The following is a 13,562-nucleotide window of genomic DNA, read 5'->3' on the forward strand; positions in this document are numbered from 1 at the left end:
TTTTGTATGGGCATGTGTATATGTATATGCAGGTATGTGTTTCTGTGTGTAAGTACCTATGTGTGTATGTGTTGGCAGGGTGGGGGGGATGCATGTAGAGTCCAGAAGACAATTTCAAATATTATTCCACAAGAGCTGTCACCTTACTTTTTGAGACAAGGTCTCCCATTGGCCTAGAGCTTGCTGATTAGGCTCGCACTCCAGCAAGTCCCAGGGATCTGCCTGTCTCCACGGGCCCAGCACCCTCTGCCTATATTTTTATGTGAGTTCCGGGGATCGAACTCGGTTCCCCATGCTTGTGGGGCAAGCACTTTACTGGCTGAGCTGTTACCTCAGGCTACATTTCTTCTGTCTTTGAGGTTAATTCCTTTGTTTGGATTTGTGGGGCTCATATACATGTGATGATTCCACTCGTACTAAGAAAAACTGCAGGAGCTCTTGCATGGCTACTTGTGAAATGTAATGCTGTCATGCTGGCTCTGAGATTCCTGTCTGCTTGGACATGGATGACTGATGGCCCATGGTCTTGGCCTGTAGGCAGGCTTTAGTTGCTAAAAATACAAAATTGGCTCAAATTATTCAAAATGCCCTTGTTACTCACAAAGTAAAAGGTTGTCCATAAACCTTAGGGACAAAGTTTGGGTCACTTGGCATTCTTTTGCCTTTTCATAACTTATATTTCGTTTGAGAAGTCACAAGTCTAAAACTAAAATCAAAGTTGTCTTTTCCTCAATGCATGCTCATTTAGAGGTGAATACACAAAGCTGTTAAGGTTGATTTTGTATTTCTTCACAAAGGCATTTCTTAGTGTGCGGTTAAACTTCCCATAGTGAATGAAGCAGCTAGTTCTTAAGAAGCTGCTGAATTTGAGTTTGGTTCACGCCATCATAAATCATGCAGACGGGATCTGTGGCTATTCCCAACCACGCAAGATAAAAATACCTTGTGCCGCACTGAGGTTTCCAAACCTTCCAAGGGACACTGGCTGATTCTTTGTGGGGCTGGGAGTTCTTGGAAGTTGCTTCTACACCTTTTCTTAGTGACTTCAGCCTGGTTCATCTTCAGGAGAACTCCATCTGCCTGACCCTATTCGAACCCCTTCCTTCCAATCCCCCCTTTACCATTAAAGAGAACAGATCTTTTGTTCACTGTTGTTTATTCCTATGGGGACTGACCAGTGACATGTGAGAGGAATGGGTTTGTCCAGGTATTCTGGGTTAGCGCCTACAGTATTTAAGTGCCATCTTAAGGCCTTGTTCCTTGTTACAAGAACTTAAAGCCAATGAACTAGCAAGTGAGTGTCCCTTAGGGACAAGGGAACCACCCTAGAATTAACCTTAAATTCCCTCAGAAGACACTGGGGTTGTAAGGAGAAGGTGCCTGTGTTTTGTGATTCTCTCCCAAGACCTGTGCTCTGTGCCTTGTGAAGACTGAAGTCCGGGCCGACTCCATGCTGCCATCACTCCTGGGAAAGAGAGACTGGAGCGCAATCCTTAGCCATTGTCGGGGGGGGGGGGGGGGCCACACATGGACGATTCGTACACACATACGTGTGTGTGTGTGTGTGTGTGTGTGTGTGTGTGTGTGTGTGAGAGAGAGAGAGAGGGGGGGGGGGGGGAGGGGGGGGGGAGAGAGAGAGAGAAGAGAGAGAGCTGTGTGTATTCTGTGTGTGTACATTAGAGAGAGAGAGAGAGATGTTAGAACCAGAGCTTCCCACATGCTCTACCACTAAGTAATACCCTCAACCAAATACTGCTAACGGACAATATTATGTTTCTTAGTAAGATGAGACAACTAAAAAAAATCTGTAGCAATCGACCATGCAAATTGTGAAATATGTCAGGACTCAGTTCTTAGAAAACAACTTTTTTTTTTACTTAGACAGACATAATTATCCAAGTAATCCAAGCAATCCAAGCATTTTTTTTTATAATCTGTTCACATTATACCATTCTCTTTTTAGAATACGTCCTCCAGGCCCCAAGCCAGTGCCCATCTGTCTAGGCACATTTATTTCTCTCCCTACATTCAATTTCGCCTCCTTTCCTTCTTCCCAAGTGGTGTGAATATTCTTTTAGTTTCCGACCCAGTTGTTCAGATGATGTTGATGAGTCTTAAGTCTCAGATTGTTTTCAGCATCCTCTTCCAATACTCCCATTCCTTCAATCTTCCGGATACAATGAATCGTCTAGAGGGTAGACTGTCTCCTTGCTTTGCAGTACAAAGCAAAATGGCTCGGCACCCTTCACTAGATGCTCTAGAAGCACCTATGCTCAGTACCTTTCTAACATCTCCCACTGTGTGTCATCGCCATGCAAGGGAAGTGACATCCAGACCAGAGTGACACCGTCCTGCAAGGCAGAAAGGAGCTTGTATGTCTGAGGACTTGGGTTACTCTCAGCTTTTTATTTATTAGTGAAACTGATGTTCACATCAGATCTGTAAATCGATGCATTGTGTATTGGTGGAAGTTAAGTCAACTCTACGTAGTTAAAAGGGAGGTTTATTTTGTGGGGTAACTTACAAGTAAAGGGATAGGTTATAGGATCCAGGAGAGGTGCAGTCCAGCGGTGTTCTCTGGAGAACTCTGTTCAGTCTATATCCAGCATCCAGGATCCAGGAACCAAGAGAGCCAGCACATCTGGATCTCGGGTCTTAAAGGCTCCTGTCTCAGCCCCACCTCGTAGGCGTGACAGTTACTGGAAGCCTCAATGGGGGTAGTACTTCCAGGTCAAAGCTGGAACAGCTACCCACTACATTTATGTGTGTGCATGTTAATTTATGTGTAATGTACCTGCACATGTGTATGTTAGTGTGTAGAGACTGGGAGTTGGCCTCTGATATTTTCCTCAGGAGCTGTCCATATTGTGTGTGTGTGTGTGTGTGTGTGTGTGTGTGTGTGTGTGTGTGTGTGTGTATAAGAACAAGTCATGGGGGGGGGTCTCTTATTCTACCTAATTAGGTCACCAATTAAGTTAGAATGCCTGGCCAGCGAGTTCTAGAGCTCTTGCTGCCTAGCACTGCTCTTCCAAGTGGATTTACCACACCCAGCTTCACCTGGCTGCTGAGTGTGGAACTCAGGTCCTCATGCTTGCGTGACAAATACGTCAAAAACCAACCGTCTTCCTATTCCGCAATGCTTGTTCATTAAATTTTGTCACAGTGGAGACGGGACAGCGCGGAGTCTCTGGTGGCTAGGGAGTGGGTCTGTGGTGGCTACCATTTATTGTTACTTGACAGAATCTAGAATCACCCAAAAGAAAATGCTCTGGCCATGTTTGTGAGGGAGTATCTAGACTAGGTTAGCCTCTGGCCATGTTTGTGAGGGAGTATCTAGACAAGGTTAGCCTCTGGCCAAGTCTGTGAGGGAGTATCTAGACTAGGTTAGCCTCTGGCCAAGTCTGTGAGGGAGTATCTAGACTAGGTTAGCCTCTGGCCATGTTTGTGAGGGAGTATCTAGACTTGGCTAGTCCCTGGGCAAATCTGTGAAGGTTTATCTAGACCAAATTAACCCCTGGCCGTGTTTGTGAGGGAGTATCTAGACTAGGTTAGCCTCTAGCCGTGTTTGTGAAGAAGTATCTTAAGTTCATTGATATAGGAAAACTTGCTCACTGTGGGTGACACCATTCCATGCACTGGAGTCCCAAACTAAACAAAAGCAGAAATCCAGCTGAGCATAAGCATCTTCTTGCTCTGCTTCCTGACCATGGGTCCAATGTAAGCAGCTCTTCAAACTTCCAACACTTTCTCACCTTGGTGGGCTGTGCCTTATCTACTGTAAGCCAAAGTAAACCCTTTCTTCTTTTTTGTGAGATCATTTTATCACAGCACCAGGACAAGTAACTAATGCAGTGTCTAAGGTCACAAAGCTGCATGATAGAGAATGTTTTTAACCTGCTCTGCATCCTTAATGTGTGTCACTATGGGTAAGGCCAAAGACCATTTCCAAATTAATAACTGAACTGATAACCAAGAGAAGGAGGGTCATGGAAAATATTTCTTTGTTTATTTTTTGTTATTGTTGGTTTGCAAATCACCAGATTGTAAGAACCCAGCACGTTAAGTTCTCAATGAGTGTTGTGTGTCTCACTGCCCAGTATAAACTCTTAGAAAATTATCTTTCAAGGGTGATATTAATGATCCATTGCGTCTTCCTTGTGAAATGTGAAGTGATGGACTTACTGCACTCAGCTGGGCTTGCCATGGTGCGCTCTGAGGCTATTTAGTAAGAGGATAGGGAAAGTCCCTGCTGTCTGGTGGCAGTAATTATCAGTGTTGCTGTGCGACTGCAGGGACCCATTGCTAGCAAGTTCTGATTTCTTTCCACTTCTTTCTTTCTTTTTTTTCTAGTCCTATTACATAATTTAACAATCATTTTGTTCCTTAGTGAGATGAAAAGAATGGAGCAGCCTTCAGCTGGAGCTGAATGGAGAAGCAGATTATAGACATCATTGGTGCCTGGCTAGAGCCGGATCGTTTCCCACTGAATATTTGAAAGTATTTTGTCCAATCTAATTTTGAAAGGCTGGAGTTCTGGGTTTCCACTGCTCTTCTTGGGAACTGCAATTATGTGGCCTAATAGTAGGACATTCTCTCCCCGAGACATGGCCACTGCTGGTGCATCCCTGGGAGGTCTTGCACTATGTGATTGGGAGAAAGGGTGAAGACATGTTTGGCTCACATGGGAAGACACTGGTATCATCTGTCTCAGTAAGTGTTTTTGATCCGTCCTGCTGGCATTGAAGCGTGATTTTTTACAGAAGGGCATTTTCTTTGAAGTAGAAAATGCCTCCAAATCACGGAAGTAGACAGAACTGTACTGTAAGAAGCACCCGTGCACTCCAACCACCCTGGGCAGCCGCCCCCACTGTCTAATCCCCTGCCTCCCACAAGATCCTTTGTTTCCCCCACTCAGGCCTTAAAACAAATCAAATACATTTAATTCTGGCAAAATATATATAGTATTAGATTACTTCAATTTTAGCTACTTCTAAATTAGTAACCCAGAGGCATTCAGTATATTCATTGTGTTGTACAAAGCACTCCCACTTCCCCCGCTCCCCACCCACCTCTCTCCATCCTACCCCCACCCACTCCTCATAGTGGATAAGGCCTCCCTTGGGTATTCAACACAGGCTGACTTACCAAGTTGAGGCAGGCCCAAGCCCCTTCCCGCTACATCAAGGCTGAGTAAGGCATGGCACCATAGGGAATGAGCTCGTAAAAGCCAGTTCATGTACCCAGGATAAGTCCTGGTCCCATTGCCGGGATAAGGGAACCCACAAACACATCAAGCCATACAACTGTCACCCTCATTCAAAGGGCTTAATGCAGTCCCATGCAGGTTCCCCAGCTGTCAGTCCAGAGTCTGTGGGCTCCCACTAGCTTGGGTCAGCTGTCTCTGTGTTTTTTTCTCATCATGATCTTGACTCCCCTTGCTCCTATAATCCCTCCTCCCTCTCTTCACCTGAACTCCAGGAGCTTGGCCAAGTGCTTGGCCTTGGGTGTCTGCATCTGCTTCCATCAGTCACTGGATGTAGGTTCTATGATGCCAATTAGGGTAGATACCAGTCTGAGTACAGAGGAAGGCTAGTTCAAGCACCCTCTCCACCATTGCCAGGAGTCTTAGCTGCAGACATCCTTGTAGATTCTTGGGGATTTCTTTAGCACCAGGTGTCTCCCTAACCCCATACTGGCTCATTCTGTCAAGGTATCTCTTTCATTGCTCTGCTTCTTTGTCCCTCCCTGAACTCGGCCATCTTGAACCCTCATGTTCCTACCCCCCACCTCCTCTCTACTCCCCCTCCCAGTTTACCCAAGAGATCTTAACCCTTTCCCCTTCCTGGGGTGATCCATGAGTGTCCATTTTATGGTCCTCCTCTTTACCTGGCTTCTCTGGGATTGCGGGTTTCAGTCAGGTTGTCCTTTGCTTTGTGTCTAATATCCACTTATGAGTGAGTACATACCAAGTTTGTCTTTCTGGGTCTGGGTTACCTCACTCAGGATGATTTTTTTCTAGTTCCATCCATTTGTCTATAAATTTCATGATGACATTGGTTTTTACTACTGCATAATACTCCATTGTGTAAATGTACCACATTTTCTTTATCCATACTTTGGTTGAGGGGCATCTAGTTTGTTTCCAGGTTCAGGCTATTATTAATAATGCTGCTATGAACATAGCTGAGCAAATGTCCTTGTGGTATGACTGAGCATCTTTTGAGTATATGCCCAAGAGTGGTATTGCTGGGTCTTGAGGTAGATTGATTCCCAGTTTTCTGAGATACCGCCATACTGATTTCCAGAGTGGCTGTACAAGTTTGCACTCCCACCAACAGTGGAGGAGTGTTCCACTTTTTCCATATCCTCTCCAACATAAGCTGTCATCAGTGTTTTTGATCATAGCCATTCTGACAGGTGTAAGATGGTATCTCAGAGTCATTTTGATTTGCATTTTCCTGATGACTAAGGATGTTGAGCAATTCCTTAAATGTCTTTCAGCCATTTGAGATTCTACTGTTGAGAATTCTCTGTTTAGATCTGTAGCCCACTTTTTAATTGGATTATTTGGTATTTTGATGTCTAGTTTCTTGAGTTTTTTATATATTTTGGAGATTAGCCCTCTGTCAGATGTGGATTTGGTAAAGATTTTTTTCCCATTCTGTAAGCTGCCATTTTTGTCTTATTTACTGTGTCCTTTGCCTTACAGAAGCTTCTCAGTTTCAGGGGGTCCCATTTATTAATTGTTGATCTCAGTGTTTGTGCTATTGGTGTTATATTTAGGAAGTAGTCTCCTGTGCCAATGCGTTCAAGACTATTTCCTACTTTCTCTTCTAGACCAGGTTCAGTGTAACTGGATTTATGTTGAGGTCTTTGATCCACTTGGATTTTAGTTTTGTGCATGGTGATAGATATGGATCCATTTGCAATCTTCTACATGTTGACATCCAGTTATGCCAGCACCATTTGTTGAAGATGCTTCCTTTTTCCATAACTCTAACCAAACAAGCAAAGGACCTATATGACAAGAACTTTAAGTCTTTGAAGAAAGAAATTGAAGAAGATATCAGAAAATGGAAAGATCTCCCATGCTCATGGATAGGTAGGATCAACACAGTAAAAATGGCAATCTTACCAAAACCAATCTACAGATTCAGTGCAATCCCCATCAAAATCCCAACACAATTCTTCACAGACCTTGAAAGAATAATATTCAACTTCATATGGAAAAACAAAAACTCAGGATAGCCAAAACAATCCTGTACAATAAAGCAACCTCTGGAGGCATCATGATCCCTGACTTCAAGCTCTACTGTGGAGCTATAGCAATAAAACAGCATGGTGTTGTCATAAAAACAGACATGTAGACCAATGGAATGGAATCGCAGACCCTGACATCAATCCACACACCTATGAATGCCTGATTTTTGACATTTCATACATTCTTTAGACTCTAAAGTTTAGAGAAATGTCCATCCAAGTTCTTTGCTCATCCTTACTTCATTTCATTGATTCATTTACTTATTTTTGAATTGTTATTTCTGCCTTTGAGACAGGTGTCCACAGGCTGGCCTGGAGATCACTCCAATCCTCTTGCCTCCACCTATCAGGTGTGCATCACCACACCCAACTATCATGCTCATGTTTAAGCTGGATCTTTTTGTTGGCTTATAAGAGTTCTTGATAAATTCTGAATGCTATATCTTTATCAGATATAAGTTATAAATAGTTTTAGTATGAGGCTGGAAGTGGTGGCTCAGAAGTTAGGAGCACTGGCTGCTCTTCCAGAGGGTCCAGGTTCGATTCCCAGTACCCACATGGAGACTCACAACTGTCTGTAGCTCCACTTCCAGGGAATCAGCTGCCCTCATCTGGTCCTCCTGGACACTGCACACATGTGGTGCACAAGATATATTTGCTGACAAAACACCCACATACACAAAATAATAAATTGAAATGTAAAATATTTTTCTATATTTTATGACTTCTCCTTTCTTAATAATGTCCTTTACTGCCTAAAAGAATTTCAGCATTTATGTTTTAACTATGAGATTTTTTATAACCAGAGAATCATCACACTTAAAAAAAAATCTCAACTATATTTCCTTAGTCTCTTCAAATACTTACATTTATATGAAAAGTTGTAATTGTTTAAACTAGCAGCAGCTTTTCCTGGCTTAGGTTTCTTCTGTTTGGTTGGTTTGGTTGGTTTTTTGATAAGGTCTCCCTGAGTTGCCCTGGCTGTACTGGAATTCGCTATATAGACCAGGTTGGCCTTGAACTCACAGAGATTTACCATCCTCTGCCTCCAAAGTGCTGGGATTAAAGGTGTGCACCACCGTGCCTGGCAAACAAAACAAACAAACAAAAACTTTAGCAGCTACTTTTTAAAAATCAGTGTTCAAATAAATACTTTCCATTGCAATCTCAACCTGTTGATGTATTTAAAGGATTTAAAGTCTATAGGTTTCTCTTCCATCATCCCCCCGACCCCATGGGCGATTGATTACAGTCTGTTAGTTTCTTAAGAGGTACAAAATAGTGGCATTATGATTCTATTACATCTCTCATTATCAGGTAGAATACTTACTCTTATGAATAGTCGTTTTCTACTTTTTGTTATTTAAGTATCCAGTGTTAAAGTTATATAAGAAAGCTAAGTCAGGGCTAGAGATGGCTCCGTGGGCACAAGTACTCACTGTGTAGGAACAAGGACCCGAGCTCAGGTCTCCAGCTCCATGGGCATGAGTACTCACTGTGCAGGAACAAGGACCCGAGTTCAGGTCTCCAGCTCCATTGGCATGAGTACTCACTGTGCAGGAACAAGGACCCGAGTTCAGGTCTCCAGCTCCATGGGCATGAGTACTCACTGTGCAGGAATAAGGACCCGAGTTCAGGTCTCCAGCTCCATGGGCATTAGTACTCACTGTGCAGGAACAAGGACCCGAGTTCAGGTCTGCAGCTCCATGGGCATGAGTACTCACTGTGCAGGAACAAGGACCCGAGTTCAGGTCTCCAGCATTCGTGTAGAAGCGGAGACTTTGAGAGCTGAAGGGCCAGGATAGAGTTGGGCTGTCTTCAGGACATGAGATTGCCCTTGCAATCACAAACACATAGTAGCCATGACTTCCCACAGGGAATCTGAAAAGAAAAGAAGTAGAAGGGGGGATGGAGGAACACAGGATAGAAGTGAGAATGTTTGGAAAGACAAAAGGAGAGTTAGAGAGGCGATCACTGGGGTGGGTGTAATACAATGCAGTGTGTATACATATAAAATTAACGATTTCATTAAAAGTTTGAGTAGCCCTCTGAGGAACCAATTAATAAAAGAGAATAAGTAGTAGGGGAAACAAAGTCAGGCATGTCCATACACACCCCCAGTGCTGGGGTGGGGGCAGGGCAGAGAGGCTGACCCCTGGAGCTAGCTGTAGCAGTCTAACAAAACACCAGGAAGCTCCAAGTTCAGGGAGAGACCCTGTCTCGGGGGAATAAGGCAAGAGCTGTGGAGGAACACACTCTGTCCTCCAGCCGCACACATGCGTGTGCCCCAGCAGGTGTGCATGCACATGGACGACAATGCTAGGACACACTCTTTGTGTAGTCTTTGTTTGCACTTGACGTCGCAGTATCATTTAGTTCCTCATCTTCTTCTGACTGTGGCAGTCTTACTCTTTGTGAGTGCCTTGATTATTGCGTTCTGTTTCTAGGCAACACCGTTGCTTTGGTGTTGTTACACATTACACCAGTTATCCTATGTCTGACCACTGCGTGTGTGTCAAATTGACCCCTGAATCCTTGGTGTGATTCTGTAGTCTTTGTGAGCTGCCTGGCCATTACATATGGAAGAATTTCAGCTCTTCCTGATTGGAATGTAGTTTATTCTACACTTCCAGATTTCCCTACAGAAGTTTCCTGTAAGTCTTAACACAACTACTGGCTCTCTGGGAAAGATAACAAGAGTTTCCTAGGAGAGCCAGCTTGGCTCCAACTGTAAATCAAATCAGATCAGGCTCTGAAACTCAGGCATGAAATTCATTTCATGTGTTTTTGTTCGTTATTTTCTTTTGAGTTAGGGTCTCACGTAGCTCACACTGGCCTCAAACACCCTATGTAATAGAGACTAACCTTGAACATCTGATCTTCCTGCCTCCACCTCCCAAATGTGCATCTTACAGGGTGCTGAGGACCAAACCCGGGGCTTTGCATGTGCTAGGCAAGCACACAACCAACTGAGCTGCATCCTCAGCACCATTTTGTGAAATGTTTTGAGCCTCTATCAGGCATGCAGATAAAAATGGAACACAGTTGCACAGTTTAATTTCTGAGTAAAGAAATTTTGCACCCAGTTGGGGATTTTTTTCCTTTTTCCTTCTGTGTGTGTGTGTGTGTGTGTGTGTGTGTGTGTGTGTGTGTGTGTGTGTACGCACATGTGCACATGCATGTTTTGTGGTGTGTTTTGCATGTGTGTGAATATGGGCACCTGTGCATGTGGAATACTGAGCTGATGTCAGATCTAGGATCTCTCTTAGACATTATTCGTTGAGGCAGAATCTATCAGTCAAACGCAGAGCTCAGTGATGTGAGTGGTCTCAAGCTGGCTCTGGAGATTCCCATCTCAGTCTTCTGAGACTGGATTTACAGGCAGGTAGCCAAACCCATCAGCATTTCCATGGGTCCTGAACCCTGGGTCCTCACACTCTCTCAGCCAGCACATTCAACTCTGAGCCATGTCCCTGAGCTTCTGGGGTCTTTTAAGAACCTAGTGATACAGAGCTGATACACACATGTGGATTCTATTATACCTCTGCTTTGTTTCTCTCTCTTCCATCAATTTGGGGGTGGATTACTAATTATTGTAAGTTCTTTTTAATTAATTACAAAGAGGTGCTTTCTCTAACCCTGGAAATGAATGGGAAAGCCCTGGTTCTAGTCTGCGGCAATGCTTACCCTCTGCCCACTTGATAAAGTTGCTGAGTGCTGTAATGAGTTTATATTTATAGACTGCTTGGAGCTTTTTGGATGAAAGGTGCTAAATTAGAGTTTATTGTTTATTGAATTTATTTGATGTGCCCAACCTCCTGGGAACACTTACTGAAGTTAATTAAAACCAGATAGTCCGCACTGTGACAGCTTTCAGTGTCACATCCAAACCAATAACATAAACAGCTTGCACGAGTGTTGTCCTAGCTAGGGATTTCCTAGGTTCTTTGGACAGAGAAAGGCTCCTGCTGTGTAGGAGACACAGGTACAGCTGTAGGTTCAAGTCACAAAGACGGCTCAACTTTGTCTGAGTTGTTGATCTGCCCCTATTTCACAAAATGGAACAAAGACACAAGCTTATTGGAGAGTGTTCTTCATTTCTGGCTGTAAGATACTGGTCAAAGTATTTTTTAAAATAATAATAATGTTGGGCCAGTGAGATGGCTTAGTATACTTGCTACCATGTCTGATGACCTGAGTTTGATATCTGTGACCTACATGGTAGCAGGAGAAGACTGACTCCCTCAATTGGTAGTTTGTCTTACATATATGTGCATACACACACATAGATACTCATGTGCACACATGCACACAATAAAAACTAAAATATAATAAACTTTTTTACAGATTTTAATCCACTTTAATTGAGATTCTGAAATGTCAGCACAACATGAGATGTGGCTTTTTGTTCCAATAAAACGTGGCTCTCTGGGATGCTCAGTATACAATGTCAACACATTCTCAGCAGAACAATCTAGCTGTGCTGCCTCTTCCATAACTTTATGTTGAATGTGACATTTCACTGTTATTCAAGTCCCTCATCAAGGTGGACAAAACAATTATAAACAACTATAAACAAGTAAGAAAGTATAAAAATAAACTTTTAAGTTTTTGAAGTTCAAAAAGTTTATGCTAAATTATTTTAGAGAAAAAGGTTAGGAGGAGTGGAGGTTGGTAAATTGTGCCTGGGATGTATTGGATGAGAAAATACTCATCCAATTACAAAAAGTTACAAAAAGAAACCTCCAAGTTCTGCCCCGGCCAGCGGGGTATCAACGGGGGCGACCCACCTGTGGGAGAGAATGAGAGGGACAGGGGAGACACGAAAGGACGACAGCAAGACAGTGTGTTCTGATCAAGCTGCAAAGTTTATTCTCCTCAGCAAGGCTTATATAGTATGGGAGGGGGAGGGGAGGAGGGAAGGGGTGCACGACGTGCCGTATGTGCAGGTGAAGGGAGACGTGCAGGTGAGGGGCTATGTGCAAGTCGTGCAAGTGTGAGGCTGCTAGGTGGTAAGGTCACTGGTCAGGGCCCATTGTTCTGTTGCTATGCTACCTGACCTGCCTGACCTGTTCTTTATCTTCGGGGGCATCTGGTTTAGGGTAGGGGCTTGTTCTCTGGCTTAGCTAGTACTTTTCCATGGTCCATGTTTGGTCTCTGACAAAGTTCAGTGACACTTCCTCAACCAGCAACATTAAAAGTAAGCCTTCCTCTTTATGATTTCTACAAGGACTTAATAGAAAAGACAGCAGTTTGAATATTGTTTTATGATTGCTACATTTTCCTTGCAGGACTGGCATTCAGAAACAACAGAGGGCAGTATGCTTTCTAAACCAAGCTTAGTGAAGAAGTGCAGCCAAGCAGGATTGTAACAATGGCTGTTTCCTTCTTTTGCCAGTTGGTGATGGAGTTCTGTGGTGCTGGCTCAGTCACTGACCTGATCAAGAACACAAAAGGCAACACACTGAAAGAAGAGTGGATCGCATACATCTGCAGGGAGATCTTACGGGTAGGTAGCAAGTGGGCACTGCCCCCTCCAAGTTTCTTCAGTAACACAGAATGTCTTGGGAGATATTCTACACTGTTCTGCCTTTCTAGTGAAATTTTTAAGTGTGGTAGAAATGTATTTAATGGCTTCATCCTAACAAGCTGGAATTGGGGTACACATTTGTAATCCCAGCATTTGGAAGGCTGAGGCAAGGACATTGTGAATTCAAAGCTACCTGGTATACACATGGCTGTGTTTCCCCAAAAGAAAGACAGACAGAGAGAGAGAGAGAGAGAGAGAGAGAGAGAGAGAGAGAGAGAGAGAGAGAGAGAATGAATAGATCATAGACAGGTAATGGAAAGATAGTTGATAGATAAACAGATGCTAGGTAAAAAGATACATGATGGATAGAAGATAGGTAGGTAGATAGATAGACAGACAGACAGACAGACAGACAGACAGATAGATAGATAGATAGATAGATAGATAGATAGATGGGTAGAGGATATATGTAGATGTAAACAGATGATCAATGAATGGTTTATTTGAACAGTGATGGAAGTAGGGCAGCATTGATGGGCTGAGGACCATTCTAGATGGTCAAGGTCATGTGTAATTTCACTTGGAAGGTAAACACTGCATGATTTCCACACAAAACACTTGGTTTTGATGGTGTTTTTTTAATATTAGAAATCTGACTGTAGGTCATAATGTCCCTGTGTGAAATGGATTAAGAGATACACTGGTTAGTCATTCAAAGTGTCTATTTTCATTATAACTAATATTGTAATACCTCCTCACCACATAAAGGGAC

General features: G+C 43.3%; 1 protein-coding gene across 6 annotated transcripts in view; it reads left to right on the forward strand.

The window, feature by feature from the left end:
- Tnik (TRAF2 and NCK interacting kinase) overlaps positions 1-13,562 on the forward strand; it is a 419,460-nt gene that overhangs the window by 277,268 nt on the left and 128,630 nt on the right. For all 6 annotated transcript variants that reach the window (XM_052730805.1, XM_052730807.1, XM_052730801.1 and 3 more), the window contains exon 5: positions 12,659-12,769. In XM_052730805.1, coding sequence (XP_052586765.1) covers positions 12,659-12,769 — 111 coding nt within the window. The remainder of the gene's footprint in view (positions 1-12,658; positions 12,770-13,562) is intronic.

Source organism: Peromyscus californicus, unplaced genomic scaffold, assembly GCF_007827085.1.
Source record: "Peromyscus californicus insignis strain IS unplaced genomic scaffold, ASM782708v3 Scaffold_9__1_contigs__length_137607984, whole genome shotgun sequence".
NCBI classification, from domain to species: Eukaryota; Metazoa; Chordata; class Mammalia; order Rodentia; family Cricetidae; genus Peromyscus; species Peromyscus californicus.